Genomic DNA, 25,612 nt, shown 5'->3' on the forward strand with positions numbered 1-25,612 from the left:
CAAAAAACATGGCAAGTGGTACTTGAGGAATGACAGATGAGGTTGTTCTCTGGTCTCCACATGTACTCACACGTGCATTCACACAGACAGATATAATCCATTTGGTCACATGTCACAACAATGTTTGAGTCACAACAGGCTATAGTTGATGGTGGCCCACTAAGATTTCATTGCAAAGTTAGTGGTGTCTTGGCCAGCTTAGTTTGTGTAAACATACAGAAAAGTATTTAATAATCTGTTTCTTAGACTGTCGCCCATTAAGTAATATAGCAGAATGGGTGTGTCTGTGAGTGTATATGTGTCTATTCGCTGGATCAAATACGATACATCATCTTTCATATTTGCTTGAAGAGACGTTTAAATGCTATTTACTTCATTTATTAGCTTAACAAATACTTACTGAACACCTTTGTGTCACTGCATGCTGGAATCATGGGGTTGTGAGAAGTAGGATATGTCACTGCCCTCCTTATTAGTCCCTAGGTGATTTGGTCTTTGTCCATGTAGTAACAGGAATGTTTAATGCAACCCTAGTGGTCAAGGCAGAGGTATCTCCTCTAGTAGAGGAAGGAGAGACTTTGAAGTCAGAGGCTCAAAGGCCAGCAAAAGCACGGACTCTAGCCTCAGAGTACTGGGGAGCCAGTGGAAATGGGAGAAATGTAGTTAGTCTTGACTATCAACTTGATTGCATTGAGACTTTCCTAGAAGGTTCACAAAGCGTGCCTCTGGGTGTGTCCATGAAGGTGAGTCCATTAACAAAAAGGGTGGGGAACCTTCCCGGAGCATGAGTGGCATCACCATGTAGCTTGGGGGACCCTGGTGGAAAAAAAGAGGAAAAGGGAAAGAGCCCACAAACACAGGTCCTTCTAGGCTTCCTGGCAGGCGATCTGGCCTTCCCACTATGACAGACCTACACTCTGAGGCTGAGCCAAGTGAAGAATTCCTCCCTGAAACTGATGCTCAGATGTTGTTGTATCAGCAGCAGTTTTGATGGATACAGGCAGGTATTTGGATGTTTATGTCATGTAATTTAGAATTTTTTTCATGTTGAAAGAGAGCTGTGATAACATTGGGAAGAATGAATGGGTCAGGAATACAGAAAGGAAGTCATTAGAGGTCAGACAGGGAAGTCAAAGGTCCTGAGACAAGGTCGAAGGGAGGGGTGAGTGATTAGGAGGGCATAGGAGGTAAACTGAGCTAGACTTGGGGACATTGTAGCATACTTGTGGGTAGTACAGGAGGAGAAGCAAGCCCAAGAGGTGGCAGGATGGTGGCCTATTCCTAAGGCAATGATTCAGGCAGTCAGGTCTGGACCTATCTCCTATGCTACTATGATGCCACAGGGATACATCTTCTCTTGTGAGCTTCACCTGGGCTATAGACCTTGGCCTGCCCAGGAAGCCCATCACTAAGGAAAAAAGTGTACAGAGAAGTCTATGGTTTTGTGGGTTTTTAAAATCTGAAGTATTTTCATCGTAGAAAATAAGAAAAGAACCCAACAGTAACAAATGCAGTATTGGATAAAAATAAACAGCACACACACTCACTGTTTTCATTTTCAGTGTCCACATTTCAGTCTGTTGTTCTTGTAGATTACAGGGATGGTGTAATAAAACTGTTTCCTCCTGCCGGAAAAGCACATTTTCTCATATTCTTCATTGCTCTAAGTGTTGCTCAAATACATTGCTGTCACATCCATCGAGCTCAGGTAGAGAGGGCATCAACAAGCCAAGAAAGGTCTTCATCAGAGTCTAGCTTGGTGACCCAGTGGGTCTACTGGACCTGCTCACAGGAGCATAGATTAACTATACCCCCTAGAGGCCACCAATAGCATGGAGGGCTCATGAAAAGATGGGGACTTCATGAAGTTCCCCTGACAGCTCCTAAGCCTCTCCACTTCCTCCATGAAGGAAGGATACTAAGCCTGATCTCTTGATGGTAGTGTTCGGTTGATCACAGGTGCTTTGACTCAAGATGGCGATGGTCATGTCTAGTTCAGAGGGAACAGCTGCACTTGATAAAGTCATGAGTATAATTTCTAAGCAGATTGTGAAATCTCCTTATGATAAGTGGAACTTTACATTCTGCTAAGTATATCCTCTTTTTTTCCCACCTACATTTTCCCTTGAGTTAAATTCTTACAAGTAGGGTTAGGGGGTTAAAGGAAGAAGTTTTGGACTCTTGGGATAGGTAAAAGTGTCATTTCAAACTCATTGGTCAAGGTTAAGGGATAGGCCAGGGCTACCCATAGGACGAAGGCTTGGCCTCTATCTGTTTACAGGGATGCAGCAACCAGGGAGCTTACCCATCTGAGTGAGCATGGCAGGGTCACCTTGAACCTTCCATCATATCTCTGCTGATTGTGTCTAACAGTGCCTGAGGGCCATAGGAAGCTGCTGAGCAGGGCTGTCTATCTCTACCTTGAACTAGCAACCCCTTCCCTTCTCTCTGATTTTTATTACTTGCAAACCCATGGAAACCCTTGAGATGAAATGATAGAATCCTATAAACTAAAAGGAGGTTCACAGACTCATAGGGTCTACATCACCCAGGCAATGTTGCAGAGGGTACTGAGAAGCCCACAGTTTAGATTAGAACTTATGGCCTCCTATGACATGGTCCCATCTCAATCTAATGTCATACCTCATCATACCTGGACCAGATGGTTCTATGGCTCAGATCCTTTGGCACTCACCCAGACTGTATCCTGTTGCCCTTTGCCAGGGTTTAGTAGACCTAGTGTGACCCTTAAGTCACAAGGATACTGAATGTCATGATTTAGCCTTTCCTCCTATTTATTTCCTTTGTAAATACTTGACTTTGAACATTGCCAAGTCATTATCAAATTATCAAATGTGTTCAGATGGAGCATTGTCTGGAGTTCTCTCTTTGGGGGTCTTGAGAACAAGTGTATTCTGTAAGCCCTAACTTGGAGACTCATTGCATCTCTGCCAGCCCTTGCTCTACACTGGTGGTGAGACTTCAGGGCTGAGGGGCTGTTGAGAAGCTCTGGATATCCATGGGGTCCTCAAGGCAGTTGTGATAGTGCTTGAATTGCAGTGTGATGCCATAGCCTGCTGCTACACTTCTTACTTAAATACCAACTTCATCAATATAGTGAGTGTTACTCAACCTGGATTACAGGGATTCCCTTGTTCTCTGGGTGTGGTCAGCTTCAGTAGAGACCCTCTGACCAAGGGTCCAGCATTTTTCAGGGGTCCAGGTCTATAAGAACTTGGACCCCAACACATTTATTTATAAAACAACATGTCCTGTCATTGAGATTGAAACTCATGTAAAGGGCTAGGACGATGGCTCAGTCAGTAAAGTGTTGGCCGTGTGAGCATGAGGGCCTGAGTTTCATTCCTAAAACCCATGTAAAAGGTGGTTGTTATGGCACATGTTTCTAATCTGTGCTGGGGAGGCAGAGATGGGTGCAATCTCTTGGGCTCTTTGGCCAGTGAGCCTTGCCAAATTGGTGAGCTCTAGACCAATGAGAGACCCTGCCTCAAATAAACAAACAAATAACAATAACAAAATCCCAAACAAACAAAAGTGGATTACATCACACCTGAGGACATCCAAGGCTAACTTCTGGCCTCTGTATGTATGTGCACAGAAACATATGTCTACTTCTTTAACCCCACATTCGGCCACGCATGTGTGTGCACAACCACACATATACACCCAAATTTAGAGAAAAAAAAAAAACCAGGTACCCTCTCTTAAGAGGGTAAGCTTTGGTATGTTCCTAACTCCTGAAGAGAAACAGGCTCGCTGGCACATTTAATGACATGTGTTAGGATGCATGTCAAACTTTACACTTAAACTCACATCTCTTTCTTTCTTTTTCCAGCCAAACACCATGTCAGTGGCAACAGAACGGTTGAACCTTTCCCAGAGGGAACACAGATGGCTGTATTTGGTAAGATATCAACTCAGAAAGAAAACCCAAATACTGTGCAAAGCTTCCTGCCAACTTTCTTAGCTGTAGTAAGTGTCCTCGGGGCTTCAAAATCTGGGCTCTTCTAGATATTTACAAGTCGTTACAGCCAAGAAAACTCTTGAGTTCTTAGTAATTTCTGGGCCCAGGAATACTTACTTTGTAGAATCCAGTATGTTTTCTTGTCTAACTTTGACAGCCCAGATATCACACTGTAAGTTTGCTATTTCTTTTGTCCACAAATTTAGGGTTTGAGCTTTCTTTCTTTTTCACATAGATGTATACCTTTGTCAAGTCGTTTGGAGTTATTATTAACCTCATCACCACCACCTTGTCTGTCTGTCTGTCTCTCTCTCTCTCTCTCTCTCTCTCTCTCTCTCTCTCTCTCTCTCTCTCTCTCTCTCCTAATTGGATAATCTCTTTATTCTCCATGAATTGAGCACATTCAATGGTAGAAAACACTAATTAAAAATATTTCAAGCAGAGCTGAGTCCAGTCCTTAGTTGCACTCCTAAAAATTATGGTTGTGAGGTTGAGCTGAATTTTTTGGCGAATTCACCATGTGGTGAAGAAGTCTTTGTCCATGTTTTCCTCCTCCATAGTTTCTGTCTCCCACACTGCCTTCCAAATGTCCCTGCTTCTGCAGTGCTTTGCCTGCCCCTCCCTCCCTTCCTTCCTCCTCCCTTCTTCCCTGCCTCCTCTCCTCCTTCCCTTCCTTACATCGGCTTACTTCTCTCCTTCCTTGTTTCTGCCTCTAGCCTTTTCTCTCCAGCAAAGCCCTGAGGTCCTCTCAGACATGGCCACTTCTGACCACCAGAATTTTAACTGGAGGTCCAGCTGTCTCTCACATTTGTTTCTCTCACGTTGTGGATAGGCTCCGGATCTCTGACACTCTAGACATTCTTATGTCACCTGACTTGACACTTCCTCCAGCAGCCATCCACTGGGATGCGTTCTTCCTGGTAATCTCTGCGAGGGCACAAGGCTGCTTGTAGGCACTGAAATGTACTTGACTGGGAAAACTGCCTCATGTCTACTCAGTCCCTAAACAGATACTTTAAGGAAAGAAGGGTCTCTTAGTCCCAGATGTAGAATCAGAACTAAACCAGAGGAGGGACACTTGGGGAATTATGTAGCAGGTCTCCAGTGTTTCCTAACAGTCAATCCAGCTCCAATGGGCTATCACCATTTAAGATGTCTCCATCTGTGGTTAAAAATCACTGTGCTTAGAAATGGAAATGGGTACTTCAGTTCCAGTAAAGACTTCACACAACAATGCATAGTCTGTCTCTTAGAGTCTAAAATGTTCACTGGGATTTTTGATTTAGTCATATTAACCTTTGTATCCTAGTAATTTCATTAGAGCGAAATATTCTATTTATTGGTGTGCAAATCATCCTTGTGATTATTTTTGTCTAAGTCTCTCAGGTTTGACAACTATGACATGCTAGAAACTACATTCTGTACTGTTATAGTTTGAGTCTGGAATGTTCCCAGATGTTCAGCTGGTGGCACTAAGGGGAGAGAGGGCATCGTGGAAGGGAGTGAAGCCATTGGGCGTGTGCCCTTGAAGTCCCTGTTGGGATCTCAGTCTGCCTTCTGCCATATCTGCTTACCAGACATCAGGAGATCAGCAGCTTTGCTTCCATGCTCCAATCCTCTGCCTTACCATGGGTTCCACATGATGGGCTGAACCATCATGGACTCAACCAATGAACAATAACTTATTTTCTCTGGCATGTTTGACAGAATGATGACTAGTACATACCTTGATGAGAGTGACAAGCAACACAGGTCTGTCCTAGCAGGCCTCTGTCCCCTGCAATGTAGTGGGAACTAACATTCATTGACCTCAGAGTTGGAAACATCAGGGCATGTGACTCTGTGTCAAGATTCCTTTTCTTTTCCCTTCCATATTGGTTTTCAGAGGTTTGCTACAAACTCACCAAAGTTTGACTTAGGGTAATGTACTACCTCTTCATGCTTTAGATTTCTGTTGAGTGGATCCTGGGGCCTCTCTAGGTCTGGGCCCTCTGTTCTGCCTCCTCTTTACTCAAGACCTCAGGCTCAGTTGTCAGACCTGGGACGTGCACTGCAATTGGCCAACGGGCTGATTGGTGTAGTATGAAAAAAGCTGCCTCTGAGCCAAGTGTGGTAGCAGTGCCTAGGATCCCTGCACTTGGATCAGGGTCAGAGGCAGAAGGATTGCTATATGTCTGAGGGCTCATTTAAAAAGCAAACTAGCGAACAAACAAAAGGAGACAGACCACTTGCAGAATTCTTCAAGTTCACAATATCTAAAGGGCAAAATTATACAGAACTGAAAATAGCATATGCCTGACATCTAAAAATTCTGTCTTTAGAAGTTGCAGCTTGGCTCTCTCTGCTGCTTAAATGAAGTTCCTAATTTGGCTAAGTGTATGCAGTCATTGCACAATGGGGGTTCCAGAGCTCTGCTCCTTTCCTGTCACTTGTCCACCTGGCTATGGGAGATGAGAGAACGGTTGGCTCGGGGAGGGCTCCTGTCATCTGGGTCACCTATAGCTGCACAGAAAAGGCCAGATTGAGACAACACTTGACTTTGATCCTGCCAGTATTCAAGAGACTGGTGGGCTAGAGAGGTCATGTGACTTACCCAGGGCTGCTGGGCCTTTGGAGCTATGGTTTGAGCCGGAACCTACTTGGTTTGGAACTGACATCCTTTTTCTGATGTCACCTTTCTCCACACTGCTTGAAGGAGCCCCACTAGGGCCCTATAGATTAAAAAAATGCCTTTCAGCCCGATCCACCCACAAAAGCATGATTTCCAGCCAAGTCAATTTAGTAAATTGATTTGTAAACTCCCGTGTGTTCCCAGAGTGCTCTGAAGGACTCTTGAGACGCAGCATTTGCTGGGAAAATGCGAAGTCTCTTCCAGCTCCCTCCAACCCCCTTCGATTTCAGTAGCAAATAATGCAGACAGCACTGGCTGCATCTGCCCGCCTGTCAGTTGCCCAGAGCAACAGTGGTACTTTTTACCTGTCCAAACTCCTCCTTCAGCCTTGGAGGTCTCAATACGTTATGCCAAAATAATGTCACCAACTGTAGCTTCATCTCATGCCTGAAGATTTGAACATGCTGGGTGGGATGCCTACATGGCAGCTTTACGCTTTAATCCAGTCTGATGGTGACTGCTGAGCTGCAGTTAGGTTTTTAGATTGGCTTTGAGGGATCAAGGCCACTCTGGTGTGAGAAATACAGGAGTGTGTTGTGTTGTACCTGTTGTTCAGGGATAGTTCCTTAAACAAGGTCTCTGGCATTCAATCTCTGTAAGTTATTCTAAACTCAAGGCATTTTTTTATTCTGCCCTTTGTAGTCTGTTGGTAAATATTTTCCCCCAAATCTCTCCCCTTCCCTTCATGGATTGGGTCGATGTTGTCCATGAGGCCACAGGCCCTGGTCCCTGGTCCTCCTCAGGCTTGCTGCTAGTGCTTGCACTTACAGGTTAAAGGAAGCATACACTCTGCAAAAGTGAAAGTGAACATTTGCAGTTATGTAATTAATGCCTTTGTCTGTGCTGTCTGAGAGCACCCTGTGGCTTCCCTCCCTCTGATCTGTGCAGTGGTCCCGAGAAGTGGGCAGAGAAACTGAAGCATCTGGGGATGAAAGAGTCGGCCAAGCTGGGTCTACTTTCTCCCCTATGACAACGTCTTTGGCCAGATCTCCATGCCTGTCTCAGGAAGGTTTTTCTCCACTCCAATATTTTAATGACAGCTGATGGCTATGGGCCACTCTGTTCAGCAGAGCATTAGGCTATAACCCCCAGGGTCAGGGAAGTGTTGTCAGCTCAGAACAGCTACTCCTCCTCTGGAAAATTCTCCACAGACAAGAGGATCTATCAAAACAAATAAAATAAAAGCTTATTAATGGAGACGGGTGTATGTGAAGGAAGGACAGGAGATGCTGGTCACAAGATAGAATTGAAAGAGGAGTTGGCTCAGTGGTTAAGAGCACAGTCCTCTTGCAGAGAACCTGAGTTTCGTTCCCAGCTCTCATGTCAGGTCATTCACAAGCACTTGTAATTGCAGTTCCAAGGGGATCCGGTGCTCCCTTCTGGCTTCCTCATATACATGCACTCATGTGCACATATATACTCACACACAGGCACATATCCATACACATACTTTTTAAAACCTTTAAGACTTTAAAGTACAGTCTTTGAACATCTATTTGCCATCCAAACCAATATTCCCAAATATGAAAGCTTGTCGTTGAAAACAATGTCTACACTGCGCATGGGTGTACACATGTAATGACAGCATGTAGGGGTTCAAGACAGGAGGATCACAAGTTCCATGTTGACCTGGCCTGTATAGTGAGAGAATAAGACTCCTGTCTCAACTAAAGAACTAGAAATTATGTTAAAATACGGTCTAAGCTTATAAGGGTTCAGGTAACTGGAATATAACTTTTAAATACACATTGAACAGGGTAGATATTAGAATATAATAAACTAAGGTATACAAACTGAGGTTTAAGAAGGTTGCAAGCCAGTGGATGTTGTTATGCTGTTACTGTACCAGGTCCTCTGCTTGAGCCACACTTGGAAGACTTCCCTCAGAACTGATCAGCCCCCTTCTTGAATGACTTCAGATTAAAAGTCAGTTCCTCCTAAAACCCGCTGGGGGCGCTTTGGTGGGCGTTGGGGAAATGACTACAACTTGTACCTTTATATTGTACTAACACTGTCCGGTGATGTGGGGTAATGAACTCTCCATCACTGCAGGGATTCGAGTCATGCATTTCTAACCCACGCAGGAAGGCAGGGGTTAAATAGACTTTCAAGATCCCTTTCTTACAGTTAATGAGAGTTTGCTGTGGCCTGAAGGGGCAAACATACTTGCTTTCTTTTTTCTTATTTTTGTCTGTGTGTGAGGGGTGCATGTGCATGTATGCAGGGTGGATGTGGAGGTTAGGGGTTTATGGCAGGTGCTTTCCTCTACTGTTCTCAAGTTTATCTTTTCAGACATGGTCTCTCACCGAACCTGAAGCTCACCAATTAGCTAGGCTGACTGGCCAGTGAGCTCTGGGGACCTGCCTGTCTGTTCACCCTAGTGTGGGGCTACAGGGAGGCTCCACCAGACCCAGATGCTCATCTTGTTTGTTTTAAATGTGGGTGCTGAGGCTCTGGACCCAGATCTTGTGTTTATTCATGACATGGTTTCTCTGTGTAGTATTAGCTGTCCTAGAACTCACTCTGCAGACCAGCCTGGCCTGGAAATTAGAGATCCACCTGCCTCTGCCTCTTGAGTACTGGGATTAAAGGTGTGTGCCGCCACATCTGGCTTTAAGCCTATTTTTATGAAGTTGTTTCATATTCAAGACTCTTATCTTCTTATGTCAAAGTCCACATCTAGGCTGCTCAGAAGTAGGGTCCTACAAGGGGAACATTAATGTCAGTTGTTAGGAAGAGACAACAGCTGCTGTCCCCTCTTGACTCTTAGGTTTCTGATGACCTCACAGTAGCTTTTTGAGATGACCAGCTTCCGAGAGGCCTGTGATCTGTGTCAGGTTGTCTTGGGGGCCCTTCGACAAGGAGGACACATGCCAGAGTGTTCTAAGACACTGGGGGACATGCTGATACCCTTGCCACCTGCTGCTCTTGCCACCAGGTCCAGACCCATGCAGGCCTTGCCCAAAGTAATAGACAGAAGGGCTGATCCCAGGGGTATGGGGACCAGCGTTGTCAGCGGATACTGTGCTTCACTCCTGGGACACCTTTGTCACCTTGCAAGAATGAGATCAGTGATTCTATGAGGAACCCATCATGAGATCAGCACTCCCCTCCCCACCTGGAATTGTGACTTTTTTTTTCTTTAAACAGTCCTGGTTATTTGTTGGCCAGCTGAGAAAACAGACTTAGAAACAGCAGGCAATATGTCAGGCTTCAAAGGAAAATGTATTGGTGTCTCGCTGGCTTGCAGCCAACATTATGTTGGTAAATAATCAAATCCTGGTGCGGCGGGTTTCTCCCTGAACCTTGACTGAAAACTATTGAAGCTGGGTCTGGGAGTGGGAGAGTGTCGGCCACGAGTTCCAGGGGAAAGGCTGAGGAGGACGACTGGAAATGTTTGTAATTAAGCCCACATCTATGCCCACAGACTGATGGGACGGCAGGCTGAGAACTGGAGCAAGCATCCAAGATGAGGAAGCAATGGGAGTTAGAGCTAGAGCCTCTCCCTTGCTCAGTGGTCCTCAACCTTCTAATGCTGAGACCCTTTAATACAGCTCCTCATGTTGTGGTGGCCCCCAACCATAACATTATTTCATTGCTATTTCACAACCATAGTTTTGCCGTTATGATCCATAACGGGAATATTTGATATGCGGGATATCTGACATGTGACCCCTGTGGAAGAGTCATTTTGACTCCTAAGGAGATCGTGACCCACAGGCTAAGAACCACTGCCCTATGTCCTCTGAAGCACCTTCAAGGGCAGTCTTTAGTCATTGTAGACATTGTAGGACAGGATCTCACAGATCCCAGACTGGCCTTGAACTCACTAAGTGGCTAGGAGCCATGGATGACCTTGAACTTATGATCCGTCTACTTTCAGTTTCTTAGTGCTAGGTTTCTAGTCATGCACCACCGTGTCCTCTCTGTGCAGTACAGAAAATGGAGACCAGGGCTTTCTGCTTACGAGGCAAAATCTCTCCCACCCACATCCCTAGCTTTGGGATATATTTTAAGGCACGTTTGTTTTTTGTATTTTTTTCTCCTGTTGACGATCTTGACTTGCATTTTATTCCTGGATGCAGACAGGCCTGATGACAGAGGGATGGGGCATGGAGACCTCTGAACATGGGCCTGTGGTGTGACTGGGCAAGTGTAGCTATGCTGTTTTGAGAGAGCAGGGAGCTTGTCAGTAGTGGGGAGAAGAGACATGATTTCTGCAGGCATTTCCATCTTTCCCACTGTAATACAATGTTGTCATCTACAGAGTTCATGTGTAAGAACCACACAATTGAGTTTTAAAAAAATCTTTGTAATTTTAGAATGTTGAGATGGGCTGTCGTTATAGCTACCATAGGCCCGTGGGCTGTTGGTGGGGCATCCTGGTAGGGTGTGGTAAGTGGAGTTCAGGTGGGAAATGTCTGTACTTGAAGGATGCTCCTGGGCAGGAGTAAGGTGACATTTACCACAGTAGCTACAGAAACCTTGGGTGCTGCTGGAGGAGTTTCCTGCCCCTTTTATGTGCAGTCAATCAGATGAAGAGGGGAGGACAAGGACAGCATGGGACTTGGGTCAGACTGTTGTAGAGAATGCTTCAGGGCCAAAGGGGGCATGAGATCCCCACAGCACTGCTCATTGTCTCACGAGAGGCGGTGCTGGGCCACCCCTCCCTGCCAAGGTCTTGCCGAGTGACCTCAGCTTCATTCAGCTCTGTTGGTTTCCCCTCCCTCCTTCATAATGCCAGACAGGACTTTTGTCTCCAGGACATTGAGGATGACAGTCTTGTGTTCTGAGAATAGACTTCCCGTCACCCAGGTCCCAGTACTGAGCTTTCTGCAAAGCCCTCCCACCCTGGACTGGACTAGCCCGCCCAGGCTTCCTCCCATGCACTGAAAAGTGATCTTGGTCTCAGTATGAAGCCAGCTGGTTATGAATGTTATCGTCCTCCTTTTCTCCTAATCCCCACCCAACAGGCCTGTCCTTTTATTTATTTATTTTTTAGTAAGAAAAGGATGAAAATTTGCAAATGTGGCAGACATTTCTCAAATTTCCAAGAAAGCATGCAAAAAACAAAGCAAAAAAACCCAAAAAACCAACAAAATAAAACAAAACAAAACAAAAAAAACAAAACAAAACAAACAAACAAACAAAAAAAAACCAAACCAGGCTGGAGACTGCTTATGGTTCTATTGTTCTGCTCTCAGTTGTGTTTCCTTTGTTTCTCTCTGCACTCATGTTTCACAGACAGTAAACAGATGTAGACAACCACAAAAACAGAATCGATTATTCAGCCTCAGTGAACCAAGCTAGCATTTTATTTTTGAGCAGTGAGGACCAAACCCAGGGCTTTTTACATACCTGGTGAGCAGGCTCCCACAGAGTGGAACCGGAAGCCCCGGCTAGTTCGTCTGAGAAGTGTGGGTCAAGTGTAGGTGGAACTGAGATTCTTTCTCTTGCTCTTATTTTCCTCAGCTATTTATCTTGGGCTTGATTATAAAACACATGACAGTAGATACAGGGCATAGCAATTTGAAGTCTGCTAGATCAAAGAAAAATAGGGCTGGCGAGATGGCACAGTGGGTAAAGGCACTTGTTGCCAAGCCTGGGGACCAGAGTTCAACCCTTGGGACCCACATGGTGAAAAGAAAGAGCCAGCTCCCGCAAATTGTCCTATGATCTCTACATGTATGTTGTGGCACATGTGTGCCCACTTCCCTGTACATACAAAAACATAAATGAGTAAATGTAATAAAATTTAAAAAGAATTATGCAGATAAGAAGTATAAGCCATATTTATAAATTTGTAGTATATAAAACAGCATGAAATTGTCTTGGTGTTTTCTAACAGCAACACATAAGATCACGTGTATGATATAATTTAGTTGATTGTTAAAATAACATATAGGAAAGTTACTGTCTTAAAGTTTTAGGCATTCAATTTAGTGTTGGTAAATGCATTTACATTGTTATGAATCTTTAGCATCCTGCAAAGCTGTGGTTAAACACCTGTCTTCAACCCACTTTCCCCAGCCCCTGACGACTCCCAACCTGCCTCTGTCTTCATCGGTCTGACTGTTCTGGGTGTCTAAGTATGGAGTCAAGCAATACCCATTTGTCACTGGCTTGTTTCACACAACAGAATGTCTCACAGTCCAACCACACCCTAGAGTGTTATATCTCTTCCTTTCTTGCTTTTTTTTTGGAACTGAGCTACCCAACCCTATCTCTTCCTTTCTATGCTGAGTAATTTGTATGTGTATATTTGTTTGTTTGTATTTGTGTTTATATATATGTATCTATGTATGTATGTGTCTGTGTATGTATGTGTGCACCGTGTATGCGCATCATATGTGCTTGCATGTGTATGTATCTATGTATTTTGTATTAGTGTTTATATGTATGTGTGTATGTATGTATTTGATTGTATGTATTAGTGTTTGTATGTATGTGTGTATGTATGTATTTGATTGTATGTATTAGTGTTTATGCATGTATGTATTTGATTGTATGTATTAGTGTTTATGTATGTATGTATTTGATTGTATGTATTAGTGTTTATGTATGTATGTATGTATGTATGTATGTATGTATGTATGTATTTGATTGTATGTATGGAGCATGGTCTACTTATCCATTTAGCCATCACAGATACCTTTTGTTGTTTTCAGCAATGTTGAGATGAACACAAGAGTGCAGAGCTCCTTGAATCCTTGCTTACTGCCCTCCAGACACTGTATCCAGGATAGGACATTCTGCTGGGGTTCTCTGAAGTTTGTGACACACTGCCATTCTATTCCTGAGCAGCTGGCCCTTCACAGGCCCAGTAAAGCACAAGTTCCATTTGCCCACATCTCTGCCAACACTCTTTATTAAACAATATTTTCCATAAGAGCCAGGGTTCCAACCTGAAAGCCTGTCAGTGGGTGAATGGGTAAAGAAAATGCAGCAGGGCTCAGCATTAATGCTGAAGGATGCTGCAGCCATCATCAGTGGAACATGAAGGAATCTGAAATGCATCACGCTCAGTTGTTAAATCAGGCACAGAAAGATGGGGCCATCTTCTCACCTGAGGAGTCTAGAAAAGGCAAGCTCACAGAGGCAGAAAATGGAATAGTGGGTGCCAGGGCCAAAATGTCACTCTGATACAAAATAGTTACATCTTGGAGAGTTTTTATACAAGAGGTGACTGTAGTTGATATGATAGACTCCAGAAAATCATTAGAGAGTTAGATATTAGGATTAGGAGAGTTAGATTTTCCCACTCCACCAAAATGACAGACTGCATGGGAAGTTACGTTAATTAGCTTGATTTAATCACTCCACAGTGCATACATGATCGAATACATTGTGTACCATGATTATCTTCAGTTTTTATTTTTAAAAGATAAATTAATAAAAATCATTTTGAAATGATTAATAAATGTGGGAGGAGTCTAGAGAGATAGCTCAGGTAGTAAAGTTCTTGCTTACAAGTATAAGTTCAAGTCACACTGAGCGCACACACAGAAGCCCACTTTTAGGGAGGTGGAGGCTGGTGGATCCCTGTGGCTCGATGGTTAGCAAGCCTAAGCTTGATCACTGGGATCAGGCTAATGAGAGACCCTGTCTCACGATACAAAGGACACAGTCCTCAAGAAATGACATCCAGCGTTGTTCTCTGGTGTCCACATACATGCACACACATGTGATTAAGCATACATGGCAATATGCTAATACCCATTTTCAGCCTGCTATTGCTCCACTCAGAGATCAAGGACGCAAGGTTTGACATCCGTAGCTGTTTGCTGTTGTACAGACTCAGTGTGTTCCAGGATAGGGGGTCTTGGAACACACTTGATACAACATGTTTGAGTCAGGCAAGAGGCAACCTCAATCCCAGAGTCCACTTGCAGCTAATCAGGCAGCACATGGCAGCTTATCAATGTAATTCATCGTACTGCCCTGTCTCATGTAACATATGCTCCTGTGTGTCATTGTAAATTACAGGATTTCTTTCTCTTTTAGTTTAAATTTAATCCTAGATTTACTTATTTTACATGTTTTTACATGAATGTTTTGCTTGCTTGTGTGTCTATGCATCATGTGCACGCTTGATGCCAAAGGAGGTCAGAGAGGTCGTCAGATCCTCTGGAACTTGAGTTACAGGCAGTTGTGAGCTGCCATGTAGGTGCTGGGAATCGAACCAGTGCCCTTAACCCTTGAGCCTTTGCTCCAGTCTTCAGATTTTGTTATTTTCATGGCTAAACAGTAGTCTGCTTAGGGTGTATAGAAACATATACAAATTTTCCTTATTCACTAAGCCACCGTGGACACTGGGTAATTCTATCTCTTGGTTGCCTAGAGCAGTCTTCCAATGAATACAGGAACACACCTCCCTTTAGCACATTCACCCTTGAGGAACCACCATTTTGTGTTCTACTGATGCTTGTACTAACTTATAGTATGTGTTTGTTGGGGATATGAATTGGGAGTTCTGCATGTGTACAAGTGTGCAGCCGCCAGCCGAGGGTATCTGGTCTTCTCCTCTATCTCTTGGCCTTATTTCCTTGTCAGTGTCTCTCATTGAACCTGGAACTCTCCAATTTTCAGCGCCACTGGTGGCCAGCAGGACCCAGTGATCCTCCTGTCTCCAACACCCAGCATTGTTTTTATTTATGTAGGTGCTGGGATCTGAACCCAGGTCCTCGTGGTTGTGCAGCAAGCTCTTCCACACACTGAACCATCTCTTTTTGTTTCTTTTCTTTTTTTTTTTTTTTTTTCGAGCTGGGGACTTTTTGGGACTGAACCCAGGGCCTTGCGCTTGCCTAGGCAAGTGCTCTACCACTGAGCTAAATCCCCAACCCCTGAACCATCTCTTTTTTTATTTATTTATTTATTTATTTTTTTATTAACTTTAATATTTCTTATATACATTTCGAGTGTTATTCCCTTTCCCGGTTTCCAGGCAAACATCCCCCTCCCCCCCCCCTTCCTTATGGGTGTTCCCTCCCACCCCTCCCCCATTGCCACCCTCCCCCAACAGTCTACTGAACCATCTCTTAACAGCCCACATTCTTAAGAGTGTAGACAAGGCTGTCGTTCTCTACATGGTCGTCAGTATTTTTTGTCCTCTTGATCTTAGCATTGTAGCTACAGTAAGATGATACCTCACTGTAGTTTTGATTTGCAATTTTCCTAAGAGCTAATAAGGTTGGGCATGTTTTCCTATACTTGTTGGCCTTGTATGTCTTCTTTTGAGAAATGTCCACTTAGATAAATTGCCCATTTAAAAATCATCGCCTCCATCATCGCCACTGTCCTGATCATTACCATCATCATTATTGCTGTCATCATCCTTATCTACTATTGAGCCGGCCGAGCGCTGTATTTATTCTGATTGTTAATCCCTTATCAGATGAGGAATACACTGTGAACATTTACGCCATTGTGCAGGCTGTCTCCACACCGTCGCTCTTCAGAAGCAGTTCACTTTAATATAACCTCACTCAACTCTTTCTGCTTCTGTTTATGCTCTGGAGGTCTTATTCAAAAATTGATTGCTCATGTCGACGTCCTGAAGTGTCCCTGTGTTTCCTTCTAGCAGTGTTGTGGTTTCCAATTTGGATTTCTCTCTAACCCATCCTGAGTGGATTTTCCTTCAGGGCGCTAATTCATGGCTATCCACTTTCTCATTATTTATTGACAGATTGCTCCATCTTCCCTCGTGTTCTTGGTGCCTTCACTAAAAGCTCAGTTGGCTGTCACTGGGGGAGTCATCTTGGGGTCCTTTGTCCCGTTCCCTGACCCGTGTGTCTGATGTTCTGGGAGAGTCACCCTGTTTTGATTAATGTTGTTCAGCAGTGCCTTTTGCAGTTCGGTGTCCTGGCGCCCTGCACCTTTTGAAAAATCTTCTCGCTCAGCTTCACTGTGACTGAGGTTTTGTTTTGTTGTTTTGTGGGTTTGTTTGTTTCATTTTCGCATGCTTTTAAGATTGCTTTCTCTTTTTTGTGGAGAATGTGGTCGTTGTTTTTGTTAGGATTACGTTAAGCTTGTCAGTCACTTTTCATTGTTTGAACATTTACCAGTATTAATTCTCCCAATATGGGAGCCTAAAATAATCTTCCTGCTTTTTGGTGTCTATTTCAGTTTTTTCCCTCAGTGTTTTATATTTTTCATTGTATAGTTTCATTTAGTTTCTTGGTTAAATTTACTCCTAGCTATTTTTGTGGCTCTTGTTGAGCAGGATGTTTTAAATCTAGGTCACTCCCGTGTATAGGAACCCCACCGGGTTCTGTTTGCTGCTTTCATGCCCTGCAGCTTTACTGAATTTAACGAACATTTACTGACCACTTACCGAATACCAAACAATGCTGTAAGAAGGGTATTTTGGCAGGGACACTACTGAGAACTAGGAAATGTCATTAGGAAGAAATAGAGTGTAAATAGATGCATGCCACTCGGTGCAGGGGGTGTGGGTGACTCGGGGAAGTGCACACTGCAGCACCAAGTTAAGTGGCTGATTGTGGAGCCCTGAATGTGGATGCCTGGCATGCCACGTGGGCAAGGCTAGCAGCAGAGACTTAACACTTCTGATTTTTTTTTAAACCATCTTTCTAGAACAAAATGGTGCCTGACCAGGTCACGAGGGCTCACACTGATACTGCTCAGCCACATGCAAACACTCAGCTTGTCAGCTGCCTTGTCCCTGCCTCCATCTAGCCACCTGTGCACTAAGAGGAGTGGCTTTGCACTGACCCTGCCATCTGTCCTCTCTTCTTCCGAGAGAAGGAGAGCCGTTTATGCTGACCCAAGTTGTCTTCTGCCATTTCACTGCTTTTCAAGAAAACTAACAGAGGGGCACGCAGTGGCCACAGATGGCTTTGGGAAGCTTTCGGGAAAATGTCTCCATCTGGGGCTTCTTCCCCACCTCCGTATGCCCTGAACTGTCTCTTAGGAGAGAGCTGGAACTGAGTGCATCCCTCTGCGGTAATTGGCATCCATTGCAAATGTCATCGACATTTGTTCCTTGACATTCCATAGATCTCCTACCCTCTATCAAAGGGAAAACCAACTTGTTCGTACCTTGTAGAGTGCAGAGCCCATGACAGATACATCTGGGGAACAGAAGAGTCAAGGATGCTTTTTGCCGCCCTGAATGCTGGTTCTGGTTTCTCTGGGCTCTCCTTTGGCCCAGCCAGCTGCTGAGCAAACTTGTCAGGTTCTGCTGGCACCCTGTACTCACTCTCTTAGCCAGCCACACATCCCCAGGAGCCTCCTGCATCCTCCGAATTGAAAGTCTGTGTTTGTCAAATCCTTTGCTGTCCTCTGGCACAGCTTGAAGCCACTGGCTCTGCAGCCACCTGGAGATGTGCTCTGTCTGGTTGCACAGCCAGGCTTCCATGTGCCTGGGGCATTCTGTTCAGGGAAATGCAGGCCCCCTCACACCATCCCTGGGGAAGCATCTGTTGGTCTGCTGTCTTTTAAAGGCCACAGACTCACTGGGGGTACATCGTGAGGAAAGCAGATGGCCTTGGACACAGAGGTGTCTGGTGAGGGGCAGGTGTGAAGATTTGGAATCAGCATGGAGTAGGGGAGCTCCATCAAGCTGTGGGGGCTGCCATCACATGGTCAGTGAATCATCAGGTTGTCATAAGGAGGAGAGGCTGACTTTGGTCTTTGTGGCCTCAAGGGAGAGGACTAAAGGGACAGAGGGACATTCAACTCTTCTATTCGAAGAAGAAAGAGCTTTACCAGCTGTTATTAGATGGAGAGAACCGGGCTCCTTCAAGCTTCTTCTAGACAACTGATTGCCAGGATGTGTAAGGAGCTTTGAACATTCACAAGGCGTCTAAGCTAGATTAGAGGCAGAGTCCTTCCAGGTTTGAGGTTCTGGCTCTTGAGAACTCGTGTGTGTGTGTGTGTGTGTGTGTGTGTGTGTGTGTGTGTGTGTGTGTGCGTGTGTGTGTGAATACAGACATAAGAGAGCAATGCTAGGGAAGGGCTGGAGCGTGACAGTGGTGAGAACCCAGAAGTGCTTAATCCTGATCCTGAGGCTGAGTAGTACAGACATGCACACATCTGGGCACGTGTGCAATTAGAGGAGAGCCTGAAGAGAATGCTTTATCAGGTTCAAGCAGCATTAGGAACGGATGTGGACGGAAAGCAATTAGTCATCATCAAATATTAAAAATATCAATCAGCTCCTACTTGCTGTATGGCATCTCCAATTAGCAAAAAGTGTTTTTAAAGTTTGTAGTTTCAAGTAAGGGTTGTGGTAAGGAGGGCATCTTGCTGAGTCTTGTAACACAATGTGTAAAACTGAAGTTATATGGGAGAACAAAAGGAATAATTCCATCTTTATCATGCTCATCTTCTACAAGGGTCAACCCACCTTCAGACTCTTCCTTTCCTTCCTTGGATCAGCAGTGGCCTGACCAGTTTCTGTCACTGGGCCTTCAGAGTTGCTACTGTTCCTGTCCCTGCCTAGTTCCCCTTCAGTGCAAAGGTCTGCTCTGCCCATTGTGACTGGACTTGCATATCCCTACGTGCCCTGGTGGGAGGTCTCATTTGGGTGTTAATCTGTTCCTTTAAGGAGGACAGGAGACTACTGAGAAGGGCCTTGGAGATGTGGTTCATACAGTATCTACTCCAATAGAGGGTCACTGATAAGCGTTGAAGATGTGATTCAGCTGTGTAGTATTATCCTGCAAGTAGCCACCAGCTTCATCAGATCAGCTGTTCCCACTTAAAGAAGTCCATCAGGATTGGGCCAGTGATGGATGTTCCCTTAGAGAAGGAGAGGCTGAGGAGGGTTATTAAACCAAGATTCCCACAACCTTCCCAGCCATCTGTATGTAGTTCTCCTGCAGGCAGCCTCCTCCAGGTGTGAAGAATATATAACTGTTTCTTCTCACAGGGTTTGGGGAAAATCCATAAGCTCAAAAACCAATTCTTTCTTTCTTTCCTTCCTTCCTTCCTTCCTTCCTCCCTCCTTTCCTTCCTTCCTTCCTTGTTTCCTTCCTTTCTATTTCCCTTCCTTTTTTTCTCTCACCTCTTCTCTCCTCTTGTTACATAAAGAAAAGGGCACCAAGCTGTCTATTGACTGTAGGAATAATTTCATTTCCTCGTTGGTATAGTGTACCTTGTGTCACTACAGAGCTGGTGCCACTTGGTAGTCGAGTTTACAGTGTTAGTTTCAGTTGACTTCTAGATGATAGATGGCGACTCCAGGACCTCATTCTGTGAGCCAGAGGCTGGCCCTCATTTGATACCATCATTCTGCTCCGGCTCAGGGTAACAGAGAACCAACCTGTGACAGTACAGAGGTAGCAGAGAGGAGTGGACATATGAAACGTTAGGCTTTGGAAAGTTTTAGCCCTCAAGAAGCCACTGAAGGGATTACCTGTGCTGAGTGTGGAACCAGACAGTGTTGTGATTCTCCAGAGATTGGGGTGACGGAAGAACTAGCTCTCATGGTGTGTGAGAATGTCTGGAATACATGCATGTACACTCATGTACACACGTGTGCGTGTGCGTGTGTGTGTGTGTGTGCATGTGTGTCCGTGTGTAAGTATATGTGTGTGTTGGAAAAATCAGCATCAGCTGGGATACTGAGTTACACCAGATGTGTCAGGAAGACATGGGGATGAAGTGTGTGTTTAAAATACTTCTCTATTTTTTGCCTTCAAATGAGCAAGGCAAGAGGAATGAACATAAAAAAGAACCCAAAGTAGAATATTGTCACAGAAAATAAGAAAGGCTCATAAACAGAAAACAAGGCTCTGTAAATAGTTTAAAATATATTATCACCACTAATAAAAGATAGCAAGTTTTCAAATACTGTTATATGCTGCTTAAAAGATGCATAACTAAAACAAAGACATATGGAAGAATTAAAAACAAAGAATAGAAAAAGATATGTCAGATATATATAAAGATAACCCAGGGACATTATTATTAGTAAAAATAATTTTAAGAACAAGTCTTTTAATAGCATTCAATAGAGACAGTAAACAAAGGCAAAGTGCCAAGAAGGTGAAACAGCAAGGGACTTGGAGATGCTAACAACACAGCCTACAATTATATAAAAACCAACAGAACGAATGAGAGTATGCGATATAAGAGGCTACTTCAGAAAGCTTAATCTGCCAGAATATTGAATGGGCCCAGATGATTTAACCTTTAATAACTCAAGCTTGTTCATGAATGTCTGGAAAACACTGTACCCAAGACATAAATGTTCCTAGTTGGCTTTAACTGTCAACTTGAAACAGCCTAGAGTCACCTGAGAAGAGTTCAATTGAGAGATTACCTAGATAATATCGGCCTTTGGGCATGTCTACGAAGGATTGCCTTGGTTGTTAATTGATATAGGAGAGTCCAGCCCTCTGTGGGTGGTGTGATTCTCTGGGCAACAGGTCCTGGGACCTGTTGAGACCTCTAAGAAAGATAGGTAAGCATGGGTCTGGGATTGAGCCAGCAAGTAGCATTTCTTCATGGTTTCTGTTTCAAGTTCTTATATTGACTTTCCTCAGTGATGGCTTCATCTGGAAGTATAAGCTGAAATAAATCCCTCCCTCCTCTAAGTTGCTATTGGTCAGCAACACCAAGGAAAGTAAAAATGTTTATAGTTTCAAGTGCATGTGGTTCACTTAGAAAAAATGCAGTGTCCTAGTTACAAGATAGGTTGTAACAGGATATAGTAAAATCCAGTTTCTAAACCCAATACAATTAAGTTAGAAATAAAGATTAAAAGATAGAACAATTAACAACCTCACATTTTTAAACTGTCCACTCTTTTTTTTTGTAAACTGTCCACTCTTAATCCATGTGTTAGAAGAGAATAAAATGGAGGCCGTGGATATAGCTTAGTAGTTAAGACCCCTTGACACTCATGCAGAGGACCCAGATTCCGTTCCCAGCACCCATGTGATGACTTAGAACCATCTGTAACTCGAGTTCCATGGGACCCCATGTCCTATTCTGACCTCTGGGGAATTGCATGCATATGCTGTTCATATGCACTGTGCAGTCAGTAAGATGGATGAGATAAGGACCTTTTCTTTTTTATTGAAGATGTATGCAGCATATTCTGATCATCGTTTCCCGTCCCATCTCCTCCCATCCAGCAAGCTCCACACCTTCCTTCTTCCTGTTTACAAAACAAGCAGGTGAAAGAAAGCGAACAACCAGAACTTCTTGTTAAAAATTAAAAAAAGCACAAGAAACACACACACACATAATTACAGATGTGTACACAAAAATAGGACCCATAAACACACAAAACCAGATGCCATAGTCCCAGGCAAAAGGCCAGGAGGATAAAAATTGTGAAAACAAAGACAACAAATAAATAAACCTACACAGACACCGTTGACTTTGCTTTGTGCTGTCCATGTTGCTGGGCATGGGCCTATGCCTGAGTGTGGTGTATCCCCAGTGTGGTGTATCCCCAGTGTGGTGTATCCCCAGTGTGATGTATCCCCAGTGTGGTGTATCCCCAGTGTGGTATATCCCCAGTGAGACTCCTTTGGAAAAAATACATGGTTTTTCCTTAGCAAGCAGTTGTTAGTTGGAGATTGCTTCCTAGTTAGGGATAGGAGGTCATCTTATGTCACCCTTCTTACCCAGCATTGTGTGACAGTGCCAGCAAGGTGGGGGGATATGAAACTCCCATATTGTAGAATTGAGGAGAACCTGGAGGCAAAGCAGTAGAAGTAATGAGATTCCTTACAGTTCTCTGAGTCTAGGGGAAGTCTACTGAAATCAGTGAGATTTCTTTACTCCAGGAGGAAGCAGTGAGGACATGTAATAGGAGAACATGGTATTTATAAGAACAACACAAATCAGGGCACATAGAACAATGTCAAGTAAAGACACATCAGCTGGTGCAGAAACAGTGTCATGGTGTCAAAGGTTATCCAAGAAAATTTGTAGAAATTGAAAGTGATATTAGACTCATTGATAGGAAGATTATGTATTATAAATATGCCAAATACTTTTAAATTAATTTATAAATTCAATGTAGTTCTAGTCAAAATCTTAATAGGATATTTTTATGGAACTTGACAAGCTGATATTGAACCAAATTGGGAATGCTAAAGGGTCAGAATAGCAGAGAAGACTTTGGGGAGTAAGGTAAGAGGATTCATTGTCAGGTATCAGGGCTCATAGAGGAAGGGTGGGTAGAACTCTTGCTCTTTCCCAGTACATTTGGACTCCCTTCAGCAGCACTCTCCATGCAAACCAGTAATATGGACTTAGCCCTAGTGTGCTCTCTCTCTCTCTCTCTCTCTCTCTCTCTCTCTCTCTCTCTCTCTCTCTGTCTCTGTCTCTGTCTCTCTTACAGTCAGGGCATCTTTGGAACTCTGTCTTAAAAATATATTCCAGGGCCTGTGGAGATGCTCAGTCAGTGAAATGCTTGTCTTGCAATCATGAGGCCTGAGTTCAGATAATCAGAATCTGCAAAGAGCCATGTGGTGGTTCATATCTCTAACCCTAGTGCTGGGCAGAGGCAGAGGTTGCTGGATCCCTAGAACTCCTTGGCCACCCAGCCTACCCCAACCCATGAGCCCAACCCATCGGTCTCAGAAAACAAAGGTGGGGAGCAACTGAGGAAGATACTTGATGTCAGCATTTGGCCTCATACAGGTGGACACATATGTGTACATGTATACATGCTAGCTACACAAATACATATATTTATGTAATTATATATAAAATATATACATATGGAATATATATGTGTGTATTCCAAAGTCTAATCATGGCTTCTGACTGTTTCTGCCAATGGCTGGCCTCCACTGTCAGAATCTTTGGTTTGACAACCATCTTCCTACCTATACCCCGAATCTGTCTAGTCCTGTCTGTTTTATACAGAGAACAGCCAAAGAGTCCTCATGCCTTCCCATGCTTAGCACTCATCAGCATCTGCCCATCTCTTTCAGATAAAATTCCAAGTCAGGAATTACCTGCCAGGGCCCTACCTGATTGCCCTCACCTCCATGGGTACCTTTGCCGTCCTTCACGTCACCCAAGCCACACAGTATCTTTCTATGTGACAGACTCATTGCTGGTACATGGGACTTCAGTCAGGTGTCTGAACGATCGCCCCCCTGCCATGGCATCTGTACATATGCATCCAGAATCTCTTCAGGATCCACTTCGAGCACTGCTGAGTCACCCTTTCCACTCATGCTCTCTCTCATATTCTTCTACTTTTAAAAATTCATATTTGTACTCTGCATCATCTGTTTATTGGTTTTTGTGTTTGTTTGTATTTATCCACTGGAACCTATACCCTAGAAAAGGGTAAGATGATGTCTGTTTCTTAGTTCATGTACTCATGCTTAGACCACTTCCTGGCATCAGCAGACACTGCATAAATAGTAACGAATGCACGAGTGAGTGGAATATAACAGAGATCCCTGAAAGAAAAGCCATACCTATTGCTGCGTGGGGGTGGGGGTGGTGGACTATTTAGTAACTATTGATTTGGGATTTTTGCCCTTTGTACTTAAGAAAAATAAGTTAAATTGAATCCCTGCCTTGCACACAAAATTGACTTCCAGATAGTCTAGTAACTAAAATGAAGATTAATTTAGTTTTCTTGTTTAAATGCACATTCACAACCATGCACCAAGCAATAGAATGCTTTTATTATACTGGATTCAGTAAAGTCAAGCATTAAAACTCCCCAATTACTTCTGGCCCATGCACCTCCTCAGGGGACATTGCCTAGCTGGAGCCTGGCTGTCCTCCCCACCAGGGGTCCTTGCTTGTTCCCTAGTAAAGGTTAGGAAGTTGACTGTCTTTTGACTTGTTGTTGATGTATTTTTTTTTTTTGTCATAGTTACTTTTCTATTGCTGTGATAAAACACTATGACCAAGGCAACCTATAGAAGAAAAGGTTTATTTGAGCATATGGCTCCAGAGGGGTGAGAGTCCATCACCATCATACCTTCTAAACTTCCCCAAACATCTGGGGACAAAGCTGGGGACCACGTATTCAAACCACCACATTTACTCCCTGACTCCCACATTCTCAGCGTCATCTTACAGTGTGAATGTATTTAGTCCAACTTCAAAAGTCCCCAGTCTTTTACAATATCAACATTGTTTAAAAATCTAAAGTTCAAAGTCTCTCTCTTTTTTTTTTTTTTTTTTTTTTTTTCTTTTTTTTGAGCTGGGGACCCGAACCCAGGGCCTTGCGCTTCCTAGGCAAGCGCTCTATCACTGAGCTAAAGCTCCAACCCCTCAAAGTCTCTTTTAACATCCAAGTCCATCAATCTCTTAATTGTAAACCCCTGTAAAATAAAAAAAGCAAATTACAGGCTTCTAACAAATAATGGCATAAACTATACATTACTATTCCAAAAAAGAGGAATGGGGACACAGTGAGAAAATACTTGACAAATGCAATATGGAACCTTTGCAGGGCAAACTCCTGTAACTAGATATCCAGTGTCAAAGGCTTAGATGGCTCCACCCTTCTAGCTTTGATGCCAGCAACAAACACTCTTGGGATTGGTTCCACTCCCTGTCTGCAGCTCTCTTTGGCAGATATCCCCATGACTCTGACATCTCTAACTTCTTGGGGTCTTTAAGGCAATCCAGGCACCACTTTCACAGCTTCATGTAGGAATCTTTCAGGGCCTCCATGTAGGGTTTCCCCTGCCATATGCTTGGCCTCAGAGTTCTCCTTAACCATGGAGGAAGATTCTACAGCACGTTGTGTATCCCTCATGTCTCTAAAGTCAGAAGCATGTAGACAACACTGCCAAGTACGACTACCTGCTTGGGATGGAGCCTGGTTCCCTTAAATCACATTTGCAATATTTCCTCTTTGTTGTTGATTTTTAAAAATCAGATATTTTATTTATTTATATTTCAAATGTTATCCCCTTTCCTGGTTTCCCCTCTGCAAACCCCTATTCCATCCCCACTTACTCTGCTTCTATGAGGGTACTCCCCTACCC

General features: G+C 43.8%; 1 protein-coding gene across 6 annotated transcripts in view; it reads left to right on the top strand.

Moving 5' to 3' along the window:
• Positions 1-25,612, top strand: part of Msra (methionine sulfoxide reductase A) — a 322,939-nt gene that overhangs the window by 121,648 nt on the left and 175,679 nt on the right. For all 6 annotated transcript variants that reach the window (XR_004389611.1, XM_032917517.1, XM_032917521.1 and 3 more), the window contains one exon: positions 3,857-3,925. Coding sequence is in view for 5 of the 6 variants with exons in the window: in XM_032917517.1 (XP_032773408.1) it covers positions 3,857-3,925 (69 nt within the window). In the remaining variant the exon portion in view is untranslated. The remainder of the gene's footprint in view (positions 1-3,856; positions 3,926-25,612) is intronic.

The sequence above is a fragment of the Rattus rattus genome, chromosome 12 (assembly GCF_011064425.1).
Source record: "Rattus rattus isolate New Zealand chromosome 12, Rrattus_CSIRO_v1, whole genome shotgun sequence".
Lineage (NCBI taxonomy): Eukaryota > Metazoa > Chordata > Mammalia > Rodentia > Muridae > Rattus > Rattus rattus.